Below are 12,937 nucleotides of genomic sequence, written 5' to 3'. Positions count from 1 at the left end.
GATGAAGATCCACCTAGACAGCGAGAGTCAAAACATATCAAAACCGAAAATGATAGCGATGATGATTGGGTTTGGGATTTTGACTTGGATAAGGTCATCAATGCCTACCAGATTTTAGTTAAAAAAACAAAGGTTCGGCGATATGTATTTCATAGTGAAGCTGAAAAATAAAGAAGAAAAAGAAAACTGAAAAAAGAAAAAATGTAAAAAACTAAAAAATACTAAAAAGAAAAAACACTCAAAGAGAAATTACAGACCGGGACACAAATGACGACCGGGACAGAGGGAATATAAATAACGACCGGGACAGAGGGAATATAAATAACGACCGGGACACTCAAAGAGAAATTACAGACTGGGATACCGGGACACAAATGACGACCGGGACACAGGGAATATAAATGACGACCAGGACACAGGTATTTAAGATTATCGTTCAAAGACAAATTTTTAATTGTAAGAAGACCGTTGAAAGAGAAATTTCTAATTGTAAAATGACTGAAGAACCTACAATGGCAACGGTACCACCATCGAAGTAGATAACCAGTGGGTTGTTCCATATTCCCCATTATTGCGAAACGTCAACCCCAAGTCAAATTCGTGCATTGTTTGGCATCATTTTAACAACTTGCTCTCCATCAGCTCCTACAGAGTTATGGGAAAAATATAAGTCAAAAATGTCCGAAGATATACTCCATCGAAAACAGTTAGAGACGTCAGATATGACTTTTGATTTTACATCAGAAATTTATAACTACACTTTATTTATTATAGAAGATATGTGCGTACGTATGGCAAACAAACCTCTTCAGGATTTGGGAATGCCTTCACCTAACCGTATCGCTGCTGTTTCGACATTGGTAGAATTGGATCGTGAACAAAGTGACAGTACGAGTGATCTATTGTCGTATGTACAAAATAACATTTCCAAGTTAACGTCGGAACAAAAAGACATTTATGATACGATAGACTCAATTTCAGGACGTATACAACTACCTGCTGATTTCTGTAATTTAGTGACGTCCAAAAATGAATTGATTGAAAAAGTATTTCCGAATATTCTAAAAAATTATAAAAAAAATAAATGGCTGAGTGAAAGAGCGATTCTCGCACCCAAAAATATAGACGTCCACGAAATCAACAATATTGTTTTGACCAAGATTCGAGACCAGGCAGTCCTTTACAAGTCAGTCGACACAGTTTTGGAACCAAATGAAGCGGTTAATTATCCATCTGAATTTTTAAATTCCATAGATCTTTCAGGGTTTCCACCACACGTGCTACAACTAAAAATAGGCGTACCAATAATACTTTTAAGAAATATCAACCCACCAAAGCTTTGCAATGGCACGCGACTTGCCGTAATAAAAACAATGGAAAACCTAATAGAGGCCAACAATCTTGACAGGGCCTTTTGAGGGTGAGGTTGTTCTTATTCTTCGCATTCCCATGATTCCAACGGATCTGCCTTTTCAATTTAAAAGATTGCAATTCTACATTCGATTAGAATTTGCAATCACCATTAACAAAGCTCAAGGTCAACCATTAGAAAAATGTGGTATAGATCTTAATACTGATTGTTTTTCCCATGGACAATTGTACGTTGCATGTTCGAGGGTCGGTAAACCTGACAATCTATTTATATGCAGCGACAATTGGACAGCGAAGAATGTTGTATATTCGCAAGTTTTACGCAGTTAATTTGTATTGTATCTATCTATCTATCTATCTATATAAAAACGAGTTGTGTGTATGCATGTTTGTTTGTTTGTAAAAAGAGCGTTTGCATATGACGTCATTATTAGTACATACGGCTTTGTATATGCACAGACAATGGGAAAGCCAAGAATGTTGTATATTCGCAATTTTTACGTAGTTTAACTCCTGCAGACGAAATAAATGCTTGCCTGAAAAATTATAATTTATGGGCACACGTAAAAATATTAAAATTAACTACAAATATGCGTGTCCGATTGCAAAACGATGACTCTGGTCAAACATTTTCAGATCAATTGCTGGCAATTGGAAACGGAAAGCTCCCAGTAGTGGGAAAGCCAAAAATGTTGTATATTCGCAATTTTTACGTAGTTTGAAACACATATATAAATCTATCTATATTCACAGGTGGGACACAGGGACACAACTACAATGGCGCGTAACTAATATGGCGCGTAACGACTTACGCGCGCGGGGGGGCTTGGGGGGGGGGGGCGCGAAGCGCCCCACCAACTAGGTGTTGGGGTGGCGCGAAGTGCCACCCCAACAGCTAGTTAAAGATATTTATGTTTTATCTCTATCTTCGTTGGCATATCAATACTTCAGGGGAGATCTCCCATGTTGTTTTTCGGGACTGCTTAAACTAGTAGGGGAAGTAAATTTGTATGTGGTTCGTAACTGGGAGGATGTGATGATTCCAGCTAGTCCCTCGGTTCGTTCAGACTTCGGCCTGGCTGCTTTCTGACTGTGGGGCGTGCTTGGAACTTGGTTCTCGCTGAGATCCGGCAGTCACGAACACTTGGCTCCTTTAAGAGACAGATGAAAAGTTTCTTATTAAAGGCTTCTTATTAAATGTTTCTTATGGTTTATTTATTTTTTTTTGAGTTGTTGTTTTGTTGGTGTTGTATCCTCGATGACGCGATAATTTTAATTTGTGTTTTATTGTCGGTGATGTGAGGGTCGCTGTTTCGGGGGGACTGCCGGTGAGTTGATTTCTTTTTGTTATATACTTATATTTAGATGTTGGTTAGTATGTTTATGACAAGTTTTATGATTCTTTTTTTATTGTATGTCGTTTCCCAAGTAACGGGCCATTGAGCCCTTTGGGATATTGTTTTTGTTAATGTTATTTTATGAAAATAAATAGAACTTGAACGTGGGGTGAAATACTATTCGCCTTTCTAAAACAGGAACATAGACCGTGTCGTTGTATTTTTTGCTCATCATATCGATCAATTTTCCCTATGTTTCTCTGACAACTTTGAAGAAAACGGCTTCCCTTTAATTGGCTGTTTTCTCCTTTTTAGATAGAAAATGTTCGACTGGTTTTTAGAAATGGTAAAAAGAAACCACCGGTTGGGACTTTGTATTTGACAACCACGCATTTGATATTTGTTGATGCCGAATCAAGGAAAGAAACATGGGTAAGTAACTAATTAAGAATAGTTTTTAGTTCTTCGACTCTTAGGTTGGTCCGATTTGTGCCAACATTTTCCAAATTACTACATCGTTGACAGACATACGTATTTTACCACACTATATCCTGTTAATTCTGTTACAGTGTTTTGTAATACCCCCCCCCAAAAAAGAAACTTCCAGAAATAAGGGTGGCAGAAATAAATTCCCTTTTATTTTAGAAAAGGATCTAGGAAATATGTGTTGTACTAACTATTTATAACTAACTAGATATTAGTTGCTCTCCCGCAGCCATGAAAACAGGAATCTGGGATTGGGACAAAAACAAAAATTCCGGAGGGGGCAATAATATAACAAAGTTTCGTATAATAATTTGAATAAGTAGTGCCTAGAAATAAAGAAAAATGTAGGATACGGGGGGAGGTCCTCCCTGCTCTCCCTATCTTTTGTCTTTATTGATGGTTTTCGTTCACTTATAGTTTTTATGTATGTGTGTTTGGGCATCTCCGTTTTTGAATTTTGGAAAATTATTTTGCTAAGATAAGATTGATTGTAGGACAAGATAAGTTGATAACTTTGATAAGACAAGATAAGTTGGATAACTTTGTATGCCTTCTCTGGCTTCATCTTTATTCTTGTTTGTTGTGCATTTTATGCTATAATTTTTTGTTTACTCTTGGGCTGCACAGGTTCCTCAGAGCTTAATGGGCACCTACTTCTTATGCGCTTTATTCTCGATTTTTTTTTTATCAGTGTGAATTGAAAAAAACGAAATGCTTCTCCCCTTTTCAGAAGGCTCAGACATGGATTTTTAGTAATAAGTGATAAAATTTCCAGAATGATTCCAATAATAAGTTTTGTTTTCGTTAACACAGAAAAAATTGTGTTACAAGTTTACTTATATTTTATTTAATATATAAACTGAACATTATTTGCTCAAGAAATTCTTGTAACTTATTTTGTCTTGTAACTTATTTTGTATAGGTTTTACCTCACCATTCCCAAATATGTATTTTCAAGTTGAAAAGCCTAAATTACACCAATTTTTGCTGCTAACTGGTTTTCTAACGGCTTGAAAATCAAAAACATATTGGACTGGACAGAAAACACTCAAATATCTGCAAAAAAAGGGTTTCTGATATAATGCGATTACTGAAGCTATTCCAATGCACTGATCATATAAGTAAGAGCAGTTCATTCAATTTTTCTTTAACCAGAGCATTGCAGACACTTCAAAAGAAGAACTAAACAGGTCCGTGTTTTTTTTTTGTTATACGAGTTAAGGAATCTGTTTAAGGATAATGCTCTTATTAATGAGATATCATTTAAGTAATTATCTTAGACCTTAGATCCTCATGTACCTCCTGAGATACCCAGTGTGTTTACGAAGAGTCTCCAGTGGAGTCTCTCCTGTCATCTCTGAAGCTTTCATCTGTGACTATGTCTTCCCACTTTGGTTCTAAGGAGGTATGGGAGTGTCGTAGGCTGTTTCTTGGCGTTGGCAAAGTCTGTTTTAAGGTCTTCCTCTGCCATATCTGCCTTCAGGTAGCAAAACGAATGTTGACTTGGAGCCTAAAATTTATGCCACGAATTGTAAGTTTTGAGTTGTGCTCTGTTGGCGTGTATTGTTTTCAGTTGCCGCCTAATCCCTTGAATGTTTTCTATTATTTTTCTCATATCAAGTTTGAGCATACTTACAAAATATGAGATAAATTGGGTAAAGGAGGGTGGCGAAAAATGGAAAATTTCTTGTAAGAATAATTATTTTTATGCCCTCGCAAGACGTATAAATTTTTCAAACTCAATTAAAACTTGTGACGCACATAGAGCAATTTTACTCATAGAATAATTCCCGTCAAGCAGGATCATTTTGCTCTCAGGAAAAAAATCTTTAATTTAGCGCAGAAATCTTATTTTGACGCAGTTTAGTCAATATGGATCGTAGCAGTTCTCGAGTATCGTTTTAGTGAAAAAAGGTGGGTGGGAAGAAAGAACATTGTCCTAAAAAATTTATCCGAATTTGGTTTTCAATAGTGTCTTCACTTCAACTGAAGATCGTATATTTTTAATAAATATAAATATGTCGTTTTAGAGAGCATTGTTGTGGTTTATTAGCCAAAATTGAATTGTTTGAAACTTAGACCATATTCTTTTAAGTAGACTATATTCTTTGCGTTGGTAGTTACTTCACCAAATATTTAGTTAAGGATATTTACTGTCCAACATTGTTGTTGCTGACAAATATCTGTCCATGTTTCAGTCTGAAACTGTTGTAACACTGCTGGGATCTTTTATTGTCTGCAGGATTTTGATACATGGTTTGGTTTTGGAATATACTTAGGGGGAGGAGACACTCTTTATGTTAAAGCTTATTTAGTGCTGAACTGAAAGTGTTTTAGTGCTCCAAAAATGTGACCAGTTTGTGATTAAATGTATCTATTCGTCGATTGGCTTTCAAAACATTTGGATTGAACGTGTTATTGTTAAAGAGGCTGCAAATGTGGGACTGCAGATAAACTGGGATACAAAAAAAAAATTATGGCCGTAGACCCGTCTTCTCCTGCTACCAATTCTTCTTTTAACCTAGACAGAACAACTAGGATCGAAGTTGCCCAAATCTTCACATACCTGGACTCCACACTTTCTTCAGATGGCTCACTTTTTCCCCGAGTTGCAAGCAAGGATATTCAAAGCATTTTCTGCCATGGGCAGGCTGAACCCTCACCTTTGGCAAAAACCGAATACCAGTTGTTCAATAAAACTGCGTTTTTCAAACATCGTCGGTTCTGTAATGCTTTATGGATTTGAGAGAGGGTATGAATCAATGTAACCCTAAAAGCCATCGATGTATTCCAGTTGAAGAGCCTGAGAAGGATCGAAGGTCTAAGGTGGTTTCATCTCGTGAATAATGAGAAGCTGCTGCAGCTCACCAAACAGTTTTAGTTTTCTATCCAAGCAGCCGAGCGTACCTTACGGTGGTTTGGACACCTACTTCGAACGCCCCTGCACTTACCCGCAAAGACGATCCTTGATTGCGACCCTATGAAAGCGTGTCTAAGGCGCCCTCGTGGCCGACCAAAGAAACGAAGGTCTTACAGCCTTTCCGAGTTCCTGATGATGGCAAACGTCAGACCGAGTGAAGTGCAAACGCTCGCATTGGACCGAAGCAGATGGAGGGGGCAGACGCCATTCTCTACGCCGAGCAGTGCCCGACAGGAAACCTAAGCCAAGCAAGTCAAGTCAAGTGTTATTGTGTAAAGCTTGCATTAGGCCTTAAATCCTCCTGTTGTTCATTGAAAATTTTTTATTTTGGTTATTCTTTCTGTCAAGTTAATTTTTAGCATCGTTCGCAGGCCGTTTGATACACATGTAGTGAGAAGTTTTTCGTGCTCACTAATGTGTTTTTGGCACTAGGTCGCATGTTTTAGACCCAGACAGAACATGGATACATAACAAACGTAGTTTCAGCTGGAGTGAGTATTGGTTGACTTCCAGATCAAACTCTGCCGGTCTAGTCGTTCGAATGCTGAACTTGCTAAGATTGTTTGACTTTTCAGCCTTTTCTCAGAATTGCCGCTGGATCTGACTGTGCTCCCATCGCACGTGAAAACGGCGACTTGTTGTATGAGTTCAGTCTCAAGGTGGATATTCATAAGTTGTACTGTAAGTTGGTAGTTGACATTGCTTTCGTTTTCATATTTTCTTTAAATAAATTGTTTTCTTTTTAGATTACTCTGCCGCATATTGGTCAAGTGATAAAACTGCCACTCTCTACTGTTGGTGCACCATTACAAATCAGATGCAAAACGTTTCTTTCTGTCACATTCATCATTGTTAAAGAGAGGGATTGCCATGACTTATACGTCAGTTTAACGTCATTATGTCAACCTGGTAATGTTTATTATTCGATTAATATGTTTTCATCAATCTTCTTTTTTATCGACATCCGTGACACTGTAGATAGATAGATGGATAAACTGATTGGGAAAACAATGTTCAGTGAGAGAAATGCTAAATAGATATATTTCATCATTGAATAAGTGACTTTTTGACCTCCTCAACGCCCCACTCTTTACGCTAAAGTTTGAGTCTTTCTCTTAACTCTACTTCTTAAAACAGTAAAAAATTTTAGCGTAAAGAACGGGCCGTTGAGGAGGAAAAGCCCCTTTCACATACGGATTAATTTCTGTTCGTTTTAAGTTTTAATGTCGCTTCTTACTTTCATTTAAAAAAACTTGTTTTTTCATTTAATTTTTGGACGTTTTTTAATTAATGCACGTTTTGATCTTGGCTCTTCACACATAAATGATTAAAACGAAATTTGCATATTATTTTTTTTTTTTTGGCTAAATGGCTTTCTCATAGTTTTAATCGGAAGAAGAGAGGGAGGAAGCCTAGTTGCCCTCCAATTTTTTGATTACTTAAAAAGGCAACTAGAACTTTTTTTACGAACATTTTCATTAGTAAAAAATATACGTAATTTAATAATTAACTTACGTAACAAACTTCTATATTCGTATGTTTTATTGCGTATATGAGGGAGTTCACCCCTCGTCTATACCTCGCTCTTTACGCTAAAGCTTAAATTCTGTCCCAATTCCTTAAGAATGACCCTTGAATAACAAAGGCCGTAGAATAAATAGTTGAAACTACTAAAAATACTTTAGCGTGAAGAGCGAGGTATTACGAGGAGGTAAACCCCTCATATGCGCAATAATTTCTGCTCGTTTTAAATTTTAATGCTGTTCCTCACTTTCAGTAGAAAAAAACTTTTCATATTTATTTTTTCCTTGTTTTTTTTTTAATAATGCTAGAAAATCCTGCGCTCCCTTCATGGAAATTTTCTTCCCCCATGATAAATTCCTCCAAGGAAAGTTCCCCTAACATATCCCTTTCTTTTCAACCCCCCCCTCCAAACTAAAAAATCCCCCTGAAAACGTCTGTACACTTCCAAATAACCATTACTATATGTAAGCACTGGTCAAAGTTTGTAGGGTCAAAGTTAGCCCCTCCCACGGGGGCTGTGGGGGAGTAAGTCGTCCCCAAAGACATAGTTATAAGGTTTTTCGACTATGCTGAATAAAATGGCTATCTTAGAATTTTGATCCGGTGACTTTGGGAAAATAATTAGCGTGGGGGGGGATCTAGGTGCCCTCCAATTTTTTTAGTCACTGAAAAAGGGGACTAGAACTTTTCATTTCCGTTAGAATGAGCCGTCTCGTAAGATTCTAGGACCACTGAGTCGATACGATCACCCCTGGGGAAAAAAACAACAACAACAACAAAAAACAAATAAACACGCATCCGTGATCTGCCTTCTGCCAAAAAATGCAAAATTCCACATTTTTGTAGATAGGAGCTTGAAACTTCTACAATAGGGTTCTCTGATACGCTGAATCTGATGGTGTGATTTTCGTTAAGATTCTGTGACTTTTAGGGGGTTTTCCCCTATTTTCTAAAATAAGGCAAATTTTCGCAGGCTCGCAACTTTTGATGGGTAAGACTAAACCTGATAAAACTAATCTATTTAAATTAGCATAAAAATACAGTTCTTTTAATCTAACTATTCGTATCAAAATTCCGTTTTTTAGAGTTTCAGTTACTATTGATTCGGGTCGCTTCTTACTATATTTCGTTACCACGAACTGTTTGAAAATATATTGAAAAAATTGGCTGTATCGACTTGTGATAATCAAACAGTTCGTGGTAACGAACTGTAGTAAGGAGCGACCCGGCTCAATAGTAACCAAAACTCTAAAAAATTGAATTTTGATATCAATAGCTACATCAAAAGAATCGCATTTTAAAGCTGATTTTAAATATATAAGTTTCATCAAGTTTAGTCTTACCCATCAAAAGTTACGAGCCTGAGAAAATTTGCCTTATTTATGAAAATAGGGGGAAACACCCCCTAAAAGTCATAGGATCTTAACGAAAATGACACCATCAGATTCAACGTATCAGAGAACCCTACTGTAGAGGTTTCAAGCTCCTATCTACAAAAATGTGGAATTTTGTATTTTTTGCCATAAGACAAATCACGGGTGCGTGTTTATTTGTTTGTTTTTTTTTTTGTTTTTTTCCCCAGGGGACATCGTATCAACCAAGTGGTCCTAGAATGTCACAAGAGGGCTCATTCTAACGGAAATGAAAAGTTCTAGTGCCCTTTTTGAGTGACCAAAAAAATTGGAGGGCATCTAGGCTCCCTCCCACGCTCATTTTTTTCCCAAAGTCAACGGACCAAAATTTTGAGATAGCCATTTTGTTCAGCATAGTCGAAAACCATAATAACTATGTCTTTGGGGATGACTTACTCCCCCACAATCTCTGGGGGAGGGGCTGCAAGTTACAAACTTTGACCAGTGTTTACATATCATGAAAAGAGAAATCACCAATGCAACAGCACAAACACAAAAAAAAAAAAAAAAAAAAAAAAAAGAGAGACAGAAGGAGAAAAGGAAGACTGTTTTCCTAAATTAGTGATTAATATAGACCAGCACTTAGTAATGGTTATTGGGAAGTGTACAGACGTTTTCAGGGGGATTTTATTTTGTTTGGGGGTGGGGCTGAGGAGAGGGGGCTATGTTGGAGGATCTTTCCTTGGAAGAATCTGTCAAGGAGGAAGAAAAATTCAATGAAATAGGCGCAGGATTTTCTAGCATTATTATAAGAAAACAATGAAAAATAAACATGAAAACTTTTTTCAAATGAAAGGAAGGAGTAGCATTGAAACTTAAAACGAACAGAGATTATTACGCATATGAGGGGTTCTAATAATACTTTAGCATAAAGAGCGAGGTATTTAGGAGGAGATAAATACCTCGCTCTTTATGCTAAAGTATTTTTAGTAATTTCAACTATTTATTATACGGCCTTTCTAATTCAGGGGTCATTCTTAAAGAATTGGGACAAAACTTACGATTTAGTGTAAAGAGCGAGGTATTAACGAGGGTACAAACCCCCTCGTATACATAATAAAAATATAAGGTTATGAAAGTTTGTTACGTAAGTTGATTCTTAAGTTACGTATATTTTTTACTAATAAAAACGTTCGTTAAAAATTAAAAGTTCTAGTTGCCTTTTTAAGTAACCAAAAAATTGGAGGGCAACTAGGCCTCCTTCTCCACCCCTTATTTCTCAAAATCGTCTGATCAAAACTAAGAGAAAGCCATTTAGCCAAAAAAGAATTAATATACAAATTTCATTTTAATAATTTATGTGCGGAGAGCCAAAACCAAACATGCATTAATTCAAAAACGTTCAGAAATTAAATAAAAAAAAACTAATTTTTTTAGCTTAAAGTAAGGAGCGACATTAAAACTTAAAACGAACAGAAATTACTCCGTATATAAAATAGGTTGTCCCCTCCGCAATCCCTCGCTCTTTACGCTAAAGTTTGACTCTTTGCCACAATTCTACTTTTTAAAACAATTAAAAGCTTTAGCGTAAAGAGCGAGGGATTGCGGAGGGGAAAACCCATTTCATATACGGAGTAATTTCTGTTCGTTTTAAGTTTTAATGTCGCTCCTTACTTTCAGCTAAAAAAATTAGTTTTTTTTTATTTAATAAACCAAAATGGGCGAAAAATTGTTTTCTACGATTGACAAAACTGAACTTATTCGTGACTCCTAGTCCTAAGATTCACCTACAAAAAAATTAATATATTAATTGGTTGAGATACTGTTCTATTAAAGAAAATATATATAATTTAAAAATGCAAAAATTTATTACTTTTAAGGGGTGTTTCCCTCTATTTTCTAAGAAAAAGGTAAATTTTCTCTGGCTCGTAACTTTTGATGGGTAAGTCTAAACTTAATGAAACTTATATATTTAAAATCAGCATTAAAATGCAATTCTTTTGATGTAACTATTGTTATAAAAATTCCGTTTTTTAGAGTTTTGGTTACTATTGAGCCGGGTCGCTCCTTACTACAGTTCGTTACCACGAACTGTTTGATCTCGAAACTAAAAATCAAAACTAACAATAATATATATTTTGAATTTATTCAGTACCTATAAAATTTTAAGCGTTTAAATAAATACTTCAATATAAATCAAAGTTTTTATTCCGGCATGAAAAAGTATAGATTCAACAGATTCTGCTATTTTGTAAATAGTGCCTGATGTTATGCTTGTCATCTCAGGCTCTCAGGTGATCCTGCAGAAAGTTTTTTATTTTATGATTCATTCAGGTGTTATGGAAAAGACGAAATTCTTCGTACACCAAACGATACATTGAGATTTAGCATCATTCTGAACTTCATTAGACCACCCTTGTAGTGTTTGGTATTCGATTAATACTTTTTGTAGACATTCTTTCAGGGTACTGTTGAATTATATTTATTTTGGCAACCAAAAAGGAGAATGGGTGAAAAACACAAAAATTATTAGAAAGGGGAAAGAATGACAAAGATGATATTTACAAGAATAGTGAAAGAATAAAGAAAGAAAGAATAGTGAAACCGAACTTAAACAAATTTTGTTTGGTAATTTGAATAAAAAGTGACCAAAAGTTTGGAAACATCCCGGATTTCACGATACTGACTACGATGCTATGATACTTTGATACACCGGATTTTACGATATTATGAATCCGTGTCGAATCAGTTTAAATACCAAACAAGTCAATTTTCTCTCAGTAAACTTATACATATTATGGGTGACCCTCTCAGGAAAACCTAGTAAAGAACAAACCCTAGCCCATAGTAACCGACAAATTTAAAACACATTAAAAAAAAAAAAATCTCTGAACGGAAGCTTGAGTTGTCTGTCTAATAAAATAACAAATCTCTTATTTTGATGGTCTTGCTCCCTCCTTCTGAAGGCACATTCTTTGGACCTTTTGATTGCTCTGAATGAAATGACTATATCAAATTTTCTTAAGCCAAACTGGCCAGACATGACAATAAACAACAAAGAGAGATAAAACTCTACAAAAAAAATAAAAAAACCTCAAACGAGACTACGGCCAGTAGAGAGGAAAGACTAAAACAACGCGGATATTTCGCCTGTATCCAAACTAGGCGTCCTCAGCACAAGATAAAAAGAAAACTAAACTAAAAACAAATAAAACCACCACCAATAATAATAAATATACAATTGTCGCTACTGATCCACGAAGGGAAAAGAAGCTATTCGGGTTACTTCAACGAGAACATCAAAGCAACTTCTATTTGTTTTTAGTTTAGTTTTCTTTTTATCTTTGAGATCTTTTTATCAGCTTGAGATCGTGTATTGAGAAAATAAGCGAAAAAAAATATTTCATCATGGGGCTTAACTTTCCTGATTACTGAAGCAAAAGACAAACACTTTTGTTAATTGGCAGAAAAGTGGGTTAAAAAAGTGATCAATGATAAAAAAATTTTAAACATATAACCCTAACATTTTGTTATCATTACAATCTTTATCATTTTGTTATTATTGAATACTTAAAAAGCTATGCATTAATATGTTTATTACTTAAATTTTTTAAGGTTCAACTTGTTAAGAGTGGTGTTAAAATTTAAAATGTTGAGACTTCTGTCTCTTCTAAGTTTTAATGTCGCTCTTTGTTTTAATATTTTTAATGTTTTAAATGTTGTTTATAAGAAAAAATAAATGTCTTTTTTTTATTTCAAGGGTATCTAATCCCTTTCCTATAGTTTCTTTCACCCATAGTAGTTTTTTTCTTTTTAGGGTAAAATTCCCCTTTTTAGAGTAAAAAAAAAAAATAAGAGAATAGTCGCTTCTAATTATGCTGTTTTTGAATTTTGCATATTTGCAACCAAAGAATTTCCTTGGTCCTGTGGTGGTGCAATGAGTTTGA

The 12,937-nt window shown here is 35.5% G+C and overlaps 1 protein-coding gene across 7 annotated transcripts in view; it reads left to right on the top strand.

Moving 5' to 3' along the window:
* Positions 1–12,937, top strand: part of LOC136037297 (myotubularin-related protein 8-like) — a 128,804-nt gene that overhangs the window by 28,648 nt on the left and 87,219 nt on the right. For all 7 annotated transcript variants that reach the window (XM_065719971.1, XM_065719987.1, XM_065719978.1 and 4 more), the window contains 2 exons: positions 3,024–3,140; positions 6,861–7,023. In XM_065719971.1, the coding sequence (XP_065576043.1) occupies positions 3,024–3,140; positions 6,861–7,023 (280 nt within the window). The remainder of the gene's footprint in view (positions 1–3,023; positions 3,141–6,860; positions 7,024–12,937) is intronic.

This window comes from Artemia franciscana, chromosome 2 (assembly GCF_032884065.1).
Source record: "Artemia franciscana chromosome 2, ASM3288406v1, whole genome shotgun sequence".
Classification (NCBI taxonomy): domain Eukaryota; kingdom Metazoa; phylum Arthropoda; class Branchiopoda; order Anostraca; family Artemiidae; genus Artemia; species Artemia franciscana.
Note: the sequence above shows the minus strand (reverse complement) of the source record. Positions and strands in the feature narration are given on the sequence as shown.